General features: G+C 40.1%; 1 protein-coding gene across 1 annotated transcript in view; it reads left to right on the top strand.

Annotated features, from left to right (window-relative positions):
* The window catches only part of YEATS2 (YEATS domain containing 2), a 104,161-nt gene that overhangs the window by 67,675 nt on the left and 24,171 nt on the right, over positions 1-12,315 (top strand). Inside the window, exons 16-19 of the mRNA XM_021692432.2 lie at positions 4,139-4,397; positions 6,791-6,952; positions 8,999-9,150; positions 10,158-10,316. Of these exons, the coding sequence (XP_021548107.1) occupies positions 4,139-4,397; positions 6,791-6,952; positions 8,999-9,150; positions 10,158-10,316 (732 nt within the window). The remainder of the gene's footprint in view (positions 1-4,138; positions 4,398-6,790; positions 6,953-8,998; positions 9,151-10,157; positions 10,317-12,315) is intronic.

Here is a 12,315-nt window from a genome sequence, read left to right as displayed (position 1 = left end):
GGTGTGGGGAGGCATAACCCAAAAGTTGCACTGATCACGTCTCTTCCTATCCTTTTGGCCAGTATGAGATGACCAATGCTAGGCTGGGAAATGTTCTATGTGGCCATGTCCCTAGCTGAAAACTGGGGGCTCTCTTACCATGAGAGAGAAAACAAAGAATGGATATCAGGGTTCAGATGGCACTTTCTGCCATTACCCAAAGTTTTTCTACATTAAGAAATTTTTTTTCCATAAATACATAGAAAAGTTTTGTTTGTTTGTTTTGAGAGAGGGAAAGAGAGAGAGAGTGGGGGGAGGGGCAGAGGGAGAGAGAGACTCTTTAAGTAGGCTCCACACCCAGCAGGGAGCCTGATGCGGGGCAAAGTTCTTGATTAAAAAGAGTTTTTCTACCTCCACATCTGGTGTGTGTGGGGGGGGGTGACTGTGCCCAGCTCTGTGGCCACAGCAACACTCCATGTTGCCTGCAGAATAAGGCTCATACAGTCAAAATAGAGAGATTTGGATCATCCTAAGGGATTGTTTTAACCAAGCCAGGAGAGTGGGAGGATTTCTTTTCCATTCTAAGTTAACTTGCTTTTTTCCCCATTGGTTCTTTGAGTCTTTTTTTTCTTCTTTCTTTCCCTCCTTCCTTAAACGTACATAAAAGTAGAGAGACTATTATAATGAATCCTATATGCCTGTTACCCAGTTTCCATAATTATCAGCATTTTGCTAATCTTATTTCTCTTCCTAGGATATTTTAAAGCAGATACCAGATGTTACATACTTTAATTTCTATTAGACTAAATGAATCTAGGATTTACAATGAAGGTCCTCTGCCCTAGCCAACCATGGATCCACTTGGCGCTTTCTATCCTTTGAGTCTCCGTGTAGCCTCATAGATTACTGTTCTTTGGTTGATAATAACAAGTGTCGTGGGCAGCCGTAGCTGTCATTTACTGTGTACATCATCTCTTAGGAGATAAATATTATCCATATTTTATATATGAGGTGTCAAAGGCTAACGCTCAGAAACATTAAATAACTTATCCAGCTCCTAACTAGTGGAACAAAACTGGGAAACCAAGTCTGACTGCTTATAAAATCCTGCACTCTTTCTTCTGTATTACACTGTGGTTTATAATAGTTGATTAGGGGACCATTTTCATTATATTAGCCATAGTGTCCAAGCACATGGCAAGTGTATTTTACTGTATTTACATTCTTTGAAAAGAAATGATGTATGATTTAGTAATTATTTAACTTAAAAGTTCCATTTATCAGTTGCATATGGTTTATCATTTTGTTCTACTTAGGTAATCCTATTGTTGTTATTATTATTGGTAATCCTATTATTTTTAATTTAGAAAGATTCTAAAGTAAAATACAGTGCCCATGTATCCTCCACCCAAAATTGGCATGCTCGTATTGATTTCATCTCATATTTTCCCCAAATGAAACATGACAGAGTTGAAGTCCATTTTGTTTTTCCCAAAAGCAGCACTATCATGAATTTGGATGTGTAGCTTTCCAGTTCATACTTTTATTGCATAAATCCATAGCCATAAATAACATGAAATGTGTGTTTTGCAGATTTACATAAAAGATATTTATACTCATATATTTCTGCAACTCCCCTTTCAGTATTTGTACTGTCAAAGTTTGTTGCTCCTGATTTATGTAGTTTTGCTTCATTCATTTTTACTAATGAATGCTATTCCACTGACTGTCTTATACCACAGTTTATCCATTCCTCTACCTGTAGACATTAAGCATGTTGTTACATGTTATAGGTATTATGTTTGTTGACAATTTTCTGTAATTATAAATAATGCTACCTTGGACATTCTGTATATGTTCCCTTGAGCACATGTCTAAGATTTCTCTAGGATATGTTTCTAAAAGAGGAATTGTTACAACATGGGATATGTGAATTTTCAATTTTAGTAGATATGCCGGTACCTCTTGGGAGTGGCTGTACAAATTTACTTTTCTTTAGCAGTGAACAAATGTTCCTGTTTCCTCATACCCTCCAGCCACTTCTTGGTGTTACCAGACTTAAATTCTTGTCTCCAATCTGATGGGTGAAAAGTATTAATACTTTATCATTTTCACTTTTAGAAGGTAGATCTTTTTGTATTCTTTTAACCTTATAAAAGTCTTTTCATCTAGTTTCTGGTGAGAAGTTCTTTTTATGAAATAACTGAGAAGTGGGAAACACTACCCCAATTTGCCGTTAATTAAATTGTTTCTTCTAATTTAACATTCTACTATTGACTTTTAAAAGAGTTCTATAGTATTTTCTTACTTGAAAGAGTTCAGTTTATTTTTTTTTTTTAAGATTTTATTTATTTATTTGACAGAGATAGAGAGCACAGATAGGCAGAGTGGCAGGCAGAGGGAGAAGCAGGCTCTCTGCTGAGCAGAGAGCCCGATGCGGGGCTCAATCGCAGGGCCCTGGGATCATGAGCTGAGCTGAAGGCAGACGCTTAACCGACTGAGCCACTCAGGCGCCCCGAAAGAGTTCACTTTAAATTATCAGAACCAGATATTTCCAACTTGCATGATCTGGGTTTTGGGGTCTTTTTTTTTTTAAGATTTTTTTCTTTTCTTAAGATTTTATTTATTTGAGAGAGAGAGTACAAGAGGGGAGAGGATCAGAGGGATAAGCAGACTCCCCAGGGAGCCCGATGTGGGGCTCGATCCCAGGACCCTGGGATCATGACCCGAGCTGAAGGGAGACGCCTAACTGACTGAACCACCCAGGTGCCCCCCCCCTTTTTTTTTTTTAAGATTTACTGATTTATTTTAGAGCATGTGAGAGTGTGCGCGCGTGCACCTGGTAGGGGTGGAGCGGAGGGAGAGGGAGAGAAGCAGACTTCCGACTGAGTGCAGAGCCCCATGCAGCCTGCACCCATGACCGTGAGATCATGACCCCAGCCAAAATCAAGAGTCGGACGCTTAACCGATGGAGTCACCCAGGCGCCCCTAGACTTCTTTTTTAACCAAATGTTTCCCTTTAAGGAAAGGAGAAATTAGAAGTATAGAGAAAAATATAACTTTTCTTAAAAATCAGTTGGAAGAAGTGTCACATGTTACACTACGTAATAAATGATGTGAATTGTTAGGAGTTCTAGAGATGAAGAAATAGACGTTTCAGATGGGGATAATATAGGAGTGGTTACTAAGAGAGATGATCTTTAAAAGTATGTAGTGGAGTTTCTAGTTCATATATGGGAATGTTTATGGCACAGTTTTTCTTTTCTTTTTTTTTTTTTTTTTAAGATTTTATTTATCTGTTTGAGAGAGAGCATGCACGAACGGGGAGGGCAGAGGGAGAGAGAGAAGCAGACTCCCCGCTGAGCAGGGAGCCCAATGCGGGGCTGGATCCCAGGAACCTGAGATCATGACCTGAGCTGAAGACAGACACTTAACCGACTGAGCCACCTAGGAGCCCCTACTGCAGTTTTTCTTAATGTGAAGTTTAAAATTACCTGGATATCCCCACAGTAGTGAAATGTTTGCATAGATTATGGTATATCTGTTCTAATATATTTGGCCGTCTAAAAATGTCTTTGAAAAACAGTAACATTGGAAAATGCCTGTAATATGATGTTAAATTTAAAAATTACAAATCTGTACATGGCGATCCTCATCTGTGTTTTAAAATGTACATTAAAAAGAATTGGAAGCAAACATATTAAAAATATTAAGAGGTTATTTCTGGGGGTGCCTGGCTTGCTCAGTTGGGCAGAACGTGTGACTCTTGATCTTGGGGTCATGAGTTCAAGCCCCACCTTGGGGATGGAGTTTACTTAAAAAAAAAAAAAAATTAAAGAATAAGAGGTTATTTCTGGATAAGTAGAATTTTTTTCTTTGTATTCCTGTATTTTCTAAGTTTTTTATTGAAAAACACATAAGGTAAGTTCTAGATAGTAGCTGGGGTTAAGACAAAAGCCTTTTATTTTAGTAATACCCCAAATGTAAGAAATACTGTTGTTCACATCTGTCATAGGTAGCATTCCTAGACAATTAAATTAGGCTCCATGAGTTATACCTAGGGCTTTGCTTTGATCTTTGCTAGAACAGAGTGACTGTTTTAAGAGCCCTTGAAAGGACTGAGAAGCAGCACTGGTGGATTCTCCTCTATTTTCAACAGGTTGTTGGGGTGCCAGTTGGGTCTACTCTACCTTCAACAGTGAAACAGGCTGTGGCAATCAGTGGTGGCCAAATCCTTGTAGCCAAGGCCAGCTCTTCTGTTGCCAAAGCAGTTGGTCCAAAGCAAGTTGTGACCCAAGGAGTTGCCAAAGCCATTGTGAGCGGAGGTGGAGGAACCATTGTTGCTCAGCCGGTGCAAGCCTTAACCAAGGCGCAGGTCACTGCTGCCGGCCCGCAGAAGACTGGATCGCAGGGTTCAGGTACCTGATACTGTTGGGGGCCCTTTCAGCAGCAGCTCCTTCTAGACTGTTCTTTGCTAGTGGTTTGATTTGGTTGTAAGAAAACCTGTTAGGTTTATATAGCAAGTATATAAAAACATGTTAATCTTTTTTCGAGTAACATTTTACATAGAGGTCTGTAAGTAGGTGTATGTGTGTGTGTGTTTTAGCAAGGGCAATAAAAATAGAGGGTATTTCTTGCTACTGCTTTCAGGTCTCAAGGGTAATTTTCATTTGACCATATCTCCACTTTGGGTTGTATTCAGACTTAAATTCTTGGGATGGTCGTTTGTCAGCAGCATTTTGAGATACTTGACTAATGCATTCTCTACCAAATAAGTTTAAACACCTTGCATGTGTTTGTTGTTTCTATGAGGGCATGAAAAAGTATACCTAAGACATTAGATACATTTACTGATTTTTGAAGGTCTTAATGAGGCTAAAGAATTGTTGCAGTGAGTTAGAAGGATAGAAGGTAGTGGATGAATCATTATAATGTACATCTGCTACTCATGCTATATGTTAATTATACTTGAATAAAAAAATTTTTAAAGAAAATGTAGAAACCAAATAATAAATTGAAAGAATAACCAAAATCAACTTTATATAAAAAATAAAATAGATTCAGAAGAAAAAAGAGAAAGAAGGTAGTGGATGTCCAAAATAAAGATTTCAGAGGTGATGAATTGTTGGTGATGACAAAGTCCACGCAAACAATGAATCATGGAACACTACATCAAAAACTGATGATGTAATGTATGCTGATTAACATAACATAATAAAATAAAATTTAAAAAAAGTGCTTCAGATGGGTTGGAGGAAGTGATCTTTGGAGTTTAGAAAATGAAGTGCCTGAGAAGCCAGAGAATTAAATAGTTCACTTACAGTGCTGTCACTGAGGATGACCATGGTTGGCGTTAGAGCAAGACTGAGTCGGGAGTCAGTCTTCAGCAAGTGAGGGGAAGTGATTGGGAGTTCAGTAAATGAGAGCGGAGAGGTGAGGGGTAAGGTGGTAGAGCCAAGCGTGAACCGCACAGGAGCCAGCAGGTTTTTTCTTCTGGAATGAAGGGTGATAATGGTCTGAAAGCCGCACTGGAGAGCACAGAGGCTCCTCCCCTAGTCCTGGCCCTCAGACGCTGAGGTAAGATTCAAAAAACAGCTTTTAGCTAAGGGTGCAGCTGAGGAAGTCCTATATTTTCAGAGGACTCAGTGTTAATTACCACAAAAAGAGATAGCGTTCCAACAGGTCGAGGTTCTAGAGGGTGTAATGACCACAGCAGGAATTCCTGGGGGTGCGGTGAAAGAGCTGGAGGAGGAGGAAGGGCTGAGCAGGTGGGTTCAGATCAGGAACGCAGAGCAACGAGGGGCTGGACTCCAGGTGCTGGTGACTGGCCCGAGAGATTTGCTGAGCTGCACAGTGGTGTGAGGTGGGATGAGTTGTGGCAGTGGTGGAGAGCGCTGGCGCTCAGTTTTCAGTCTCTGCTGTTCTGGGGCAGCTTCCAGGGTTCTTGCTTCCCCAGGCTTGCACAGTAAAGGAGTCCTGAGGAAGAGGACTCGTGCAGCTGGCTGGAGGCGGCTCTGTGAGTCCTTTGCCTGTGGTGACGCACGTGGTTCTGTAGGCTTCATTTCATGGAGATTTGAATTCAGAGTAACTGCAGAAATTTTGATGTGTAAGTTTTCACTGAAGAGTCACGTTTAGAGGTTTACAGCCATGTGCAATCGAGAAGTATATTCTAAGAAATACGCGAAAGCTCTTTAACATAGGTGAGACTTTAAAAAGGTGAATGATCATTTCATAGTATACGTGCCAGTTGTTGATTATGGCATTTTTTTAGTTCTTAGAAAGTAAGAGAGGCTAGAAGTCTTGTTTCAAATCCATAGATTCATTCATTACTAGAAATTGATTAAAGGGGCTTTAAACAGATTTCAGAAGGAAATATATATTCATCCATAGATAAGGTTATTATTTCTTTGATTGTCTCAACCATAGTACTTTTGAGAGTAAAAAGAGTCACTGTTCATAATGATTGGGACATAGGTGTAAAAATGGGACACAGGTGTAAACTGGAACTGTTCTGGGCAAACTGGGGCATATGGTCATCCTGTTTATGTGCAAATATAAATTCCTTTGTAATTTATAGCAAGCTCTTCTAGTATGTAAATTATTTTTTGATTAGCAAGATATTTAAGAATATCAGCCTTTTAAGTATTATGTATCTAGGAAAACAAACTGGAGTTTTACTGAAGTTTGTGTTTTTTAATAAGTATTTTACTAATCTGTGTTTTTAATTTTAGCAATAGCATTGCCCTCAGTTCCAATTTATCTTACTGTTTTTCCTCTTTATTTTTTTTCTTTTTTCCCTTTATCATTTTAGTAATGGCAACATTGCAGCTACCAGCCACTAATTTGGCCAACTTGGCAAATTTGCCTCCTGGCACTAAACTCTACCTTACGACGAACAGCAAGAACCCTTCAGGAAAAGGGAAACTGCTGCTGATCCCTCAGGGAGCCATCCTGCGAGCTACCAACAATGCTAGTCAGTCTGTCATTAAATCATTTGGTTCTATGTTCATCTCATCCACCCGAGGGGCAGCTCTTACCTGTTCAGGACGCGTTTCCCTAGCTCTGTGTGGTGGTATGATGGTAGTATTTGCCCACATGGATGTAAAACATACACATAACTAGAAGTGGGTTTAAATAATCAGAGTCCTAGGAGGTGACACTGTTATTTTGGGTTTATCCACTCAGAGTTTGGGATCAGGAAGAAATCACACTGGAGAGGGATGGTTACTGAGGCTGTGCTGGGAGAGAGCTGTCCGTGTGAGCTGTAAATGAAAGCGTTCTTTTCAGTGGTATCTTTTTTTTTTTTTTTTAAAGATTTTATTTATTTATTTGAGAGAGAGAGAGAATGAGAGACAGAGAGCACGAGAGGGAAGAGGGCAGAGGGGGAAGCAGACCCCCCGCTGAGCAGCGAGCCCGATGCGGGACTCGATCCCGGGACTCCAGGATCATGACCTGAGCCGAAGGCAGTCGCTTAACCAACTGAGCCACCCAGGCGCCCTTTTCAGTGGTATCTAAAAGCTGGGGATACCTGGGGAGATGGTAGCTGGAAGCCTATGTTCATTTATTTTGGAGGGGATAGGAGTAGGAGTAGAATCAAGTGTCTCTCCCTGCCATTATTTAGATGTGCATCTTAAGTTGGCCAGGTTTAGAGATGGAAAGAAAAATACAGGGTCAACCATAGTGCAAAGCCTTAAAACCCCAAGGAAATTAGGTGGTTTATCTAGACTTACAAACTTTTGCTTTGGGGCGCCTGGGTGGCTCAGTTGGTTAAGCAACTGCCTTCGGCTCAGGTCATGATCCTGGAGTCCCGGGATCGAGTCCCGCATCGGGCTCCCTGCTCAGCGGGGAGTCTGCTTCTCCCTCTGACCCTCCCCCCTCTCATGCTCTCTCTATCTCATTCTCTCTCTCAAATAAATAAATAAAATCTTTAAAAAAAAAACAAACTTTTGCTTTGACATATAGAGAAAAACAATTTGGATAGTGTTGGAAAGGAAAGGGAAAAAGGAATTATTTCCCTCTGAATCAGAAGTATAATTGGTATAGCAATTAGGTTCACTAGAAATGAGCCGCCCTTGCCAAATGTAGCGTGTGAGCTAGTCACCATTTTGTTTACTGACTGTAATGGGTGATTTCTGTTCTCTCACCCTGGCATTTTTCCTTCTTACCTAAGCAGTGGTATGAAATACGTAAGAAAAGGACAATGTAAGGATTCCATAATTCACCCAGAGAGCCACTCAGGTTTTAGTTTATGTACATTATGTCACCAAAAGGGAAGTAAAGAGGATCCAAAGGCTTTAAAATAGAATTTAAAAAATTCTCTGGAGTCAGTATCAATATGAGGAAAACACATTTTTTCCAGGGCAGAGGGAGACAGAAAAGAGAGTACTGTAAAATTGCACTAAATTCGAGCAGTGTCACTGAAATTGGATGAGATGCCGGAATGTTTAGAAGCACTTCTCTCTCTGAGCACATTTTAGTCAACACTTAGTTAGAAAATGTCATCAGACTCTTGTCTCCCACAACGAAGTCAGAACTCTTGTTAAAGCTAAGTCTTCATTGTACTGAGAGCTGAGCTAGTCAGCTGTCCTTCAGTTGAAAGGAAATCAGTTTCAGTCCTTAATTCTAGGACATTCCCCTTACTCTTTTTTTTTTAAAGATTTTTTTAATGTATTTATTTGTTAGAGAACACAAGCAGGGGGAGTGGCAGGCAGGGGGAGTGGCAGGCAGGGGGAGAAGCAGGCTTCCCGCTGAGCAGGGAGCCCAGCACGGGGCTCGATCCCAGGATCCGGGGTCATGACCTGGGCCGAAGGCAGACGCTTAACTGACTGAGCCACCCAGGCGCCTCGACATTCCCCTTACTCTTGTCGCAGAATAGGTATATTACCACAGAAAGGGGGGAGAACATAGGAAAGGGAAGGAATGTTGCTGTAAAGGGAACGTCACTCTGGACTCATCTGTTTTTTCCGGTAAGCCTCTTACTACTTCTTGTGAAGTTGCTGTCATTTCGTTGTATTTTCAGACCTCCAGTCTGGCTCAGCTGCGGGAGGCGGAGGCGGAGGAGGAGGCGGAGGCGGAGGAGGAGGAACAGGAGGGACCCAGAGCCCCGCCGGCCCTGGAGGGATTTCTCAGCACCTGACTTACACATCTTACATCCTGAAGCAGACTCCTCAGGTCTGATCGTTTGTGACTGGTGTCTTCCAAATCCTTTCGTTATTTAACAACTGCCTTTAATTATAGTGGATTTATATTTACGACTCTGGGATCAGGAGTCAGTACTAACATTTTAGCCACGTTATAAATCTATATTATTTTGGGCTTGTTTCGGTTTGAGAGAAGGGGATGTAGAGAGACTTAAGTAACTTTTCCAAGATCTCTCTGCTAAGCCCGTTCTAGAATTTGGATTTAAACCCAGAGCTTTCTGACTCAAAGAAAAATTTTTGCTATGCTGTTGCCTCCTAAATCCATGAGGTAATGAATAGTATTAATAGGCACTTGAAAATTTTCTCTTGGAAGGGAGTAACCAAAGAGATACTATCAAGTTTTGACATTTGGAATTAGGCTGGATTCATGATTAGAAACAAGTTTCTATCTTCTTTCCCCTTGCTGCTTTTATTTATTTATTTATTTTTAAAAGATTTTATTTATTTACTTGAGAGAGAGAGAGAGCATGAGACGGGGGACGGTCAGAAGGAGAAGCAGACTCCCTGCTGAGCAGGGAGCCTGACACGGAACTCAGTCCTGGGACTCCAGGATCATGACCTGAGCTGAAGGCAGTCGCTTAACCAACTGAGCCACCCAGGCTCCATCCCCCCCTCGCTGCTTTTAAAGTCTTGACGCCTCTCTAAGGAAGGTCGTGAAATTTTGGTCTAGATGTTCGTATTGAGAAGGATGGGTAGTTACCAGCCTGAATAATTCAGATTTAAGGACTAGGTTGTAAAGCTTGAGTTTCCAGCAGCCCCCTCCATAACTACTATGCCGAGTTTCAGAAGTGGGGATAGCTATTGCTAGTGACACTGAGAGCGGAGAGCTGTTCTTTTCGGTTATTTTGGCTGAGTTGCAGAATTGACAGAAGGGCGTTATATATAGCTTGTAACATGGTACCTTGTGATTTAAAGAGTCAGGGCAAGTCATTTGAACTTAAGAAATTACTGAGTAGGTCTTCTTTGTTTCTAACTTAGGGTACATTTTTAGTTGGTCAGCCATCACCCCAGACATCTGGAAAGCAGCTGACTACTGGGTCAGTGGTCCAAGGAACACTGGGAGTCAGCACATCTTCTGCACAAGGGCAACAAACATTAAAAGTCATCTCTGGACAGAAAACCACTTTGTTTACCCAGGTAAATACACATATACTCCAAATACAGGGTGGTGATGGCATTTATTTAAACATTTACAGCTTATCTCTTTCCACAAAGAAATTAAGGTTGCATGAGAAAATGAACAATAAAATAGTATAGAAAAATAAGAATAAAATCTTGAGATTTGGGAAAATTATAAGTAGAATGAAAAGATAAGGCCAGAGAGTTCTTAGATATGCAAACAGTTATGTCCTGTATAATTAATAATATTTGCCACAGCAGATCAGAAGCACGATCAGTTATACAATTCACAGTATTTGTGAGAGGCAAAAAAAAAAAATACCTACATAATATTTCCTTTAAAGAAACAAAATTTTCTTGATAACTCATTCTAAAATTTCTCTGGAGGAACTTCTTATAGGAGATTCTGAGTAGTATAATAGCTAATGACAGCCACAGTATCCATATACACTTGACCCTTGAACAGTGCTGGGGTTAGGGCCGCCAACCTCTAACACAGTGGAAAATTCACATAACTGGACTTCCTCCACTATTAATAGCCTACTGTTGACCAGGAGCCTTACTGAAAACATAGTCGATTAACACACATTTTGTACGTTGTATGTATTATATACTCTATTCTGACAGTCAAGTAAGCTAGAGAAAAAATGTTATTAAGAAATCATAGGGAAAAAGAAATATTTACAGAACTATTACTGTATTTATTTTAAAAACAAACAAACCCATAGGGGCACCCGACCGGCTCAGTCAGTAGAGTGTGTGACTCTTGATATCAGGGTTGTGAGTTCAAGCCCCAGGTGAGTATGGAACCTTCTTAAAATAACAACAAAAAAAACCCCCACATAGTGGACCTGTGTAGCTCAGACCCCATGTTGTTGTTCAAGGGCCAGCTGTAAAAAGTAAATGCTGTAGGGGGTTTAGTACATGTTTCTACAGCATTCTTTAGTATAAGCCAAAGAATAATGACTGAATTTTAGCTGGGTGAAGGATGTCATAATCACCTGTGGGAGAATCTATAGCTAGATCTCAGAAATTTACCAAACGAAGCAAACAAGGAATGGAAGGAGTAGGCAGTATGATACCATTTATCAAAAAACAATGCATTTTCTCTGTGTATAAATCAGTAGTTCTTAAAGCATGGAATGTGGATATTGGATTTTTGTCAAATGTTTTTTCTGTGTTTATTGAGAAGATCATATGGTTTTTCTTTTTTTTGTTAACATGGTGAATTACATTAATTTTTAAAATGTTAAACCAAGGTGTGCCTGGCTGGCTCAGTTGGGGGAGCATGTGACTCTTGATCTCAGGGTCATGAGTTCGAGCCCTACATTGGGCATAGAGATTACTTAAAAAACATAAAAAATGTTTTTAAAAAGTGTTAAACCAGCCCTGTACTGGAAAACCCACTTGGTTTTGACATGTTACCCTGTTTTAATGTATTGTTGGGTTTCATTTGATAAAATTTTGTTTAGAATTTCTGTAAGGGTTATTGGCCAGTGGTCTTCTTTGTAATTCTTGTCTGGTTTTGTTATCAGAGTACTGTTGGCCTCCTAAAATGAGTTAGAAACTTTTCTTTCCTGTTCACTTTGTTTTGAAGATTTTATGTAGAATTGGTATTGTTTCTTAACTGTTTAGCGTATACCAATGAAGCCATAGTGGCCTGAATTCAGTCTTGTTAATTGGGAAGGTTTTTAACTACAATTTCAATTTATTTACTAGATACAGGACTATTCAGGTTATTTGTTTTATACTGAGGGAGGTTTGGTAAGTTATGCCTTTAAAGGAATGTGTCCATTTCATCTAAGTGGTTGAATTTACTAGAATAAAATTATTCATAATTTTCCATTTAATGTCTGTAAAATCTTTAGTGATGGCCCCCTTTTATTTCTTTTTCTTTTTTCTTTTTTTTTTTCTTTTTAGAGCAAGTGTGCCTGGGTGGGGATTGGGGGGTTGAGGGGAGAGAGACAGGGAGAGAGAGAATCTTAAGCAGGCCTCCACGCCCAGCATGGGGCCCACT

Source organism: Neomonachus schauinslandi, chromosome 1, assembly GCF_002201575.2.
Source record: "Neomonachus schauinslandi chromosome 1, ASM220157v2, whole genome shotgun sequence".
In the NCBI taxonomy this organism is placed as follows: Eukaryota; Metazoa; Chordata; class Mammalia; order Carnivora; family Phocidae; genus Neomonachus; species Neomonachus schauinslandi.
Note: the sequence above shows the minus strand (reverse complement) of the source record. Positions and strands in the feature narration are given on the sequence as shown.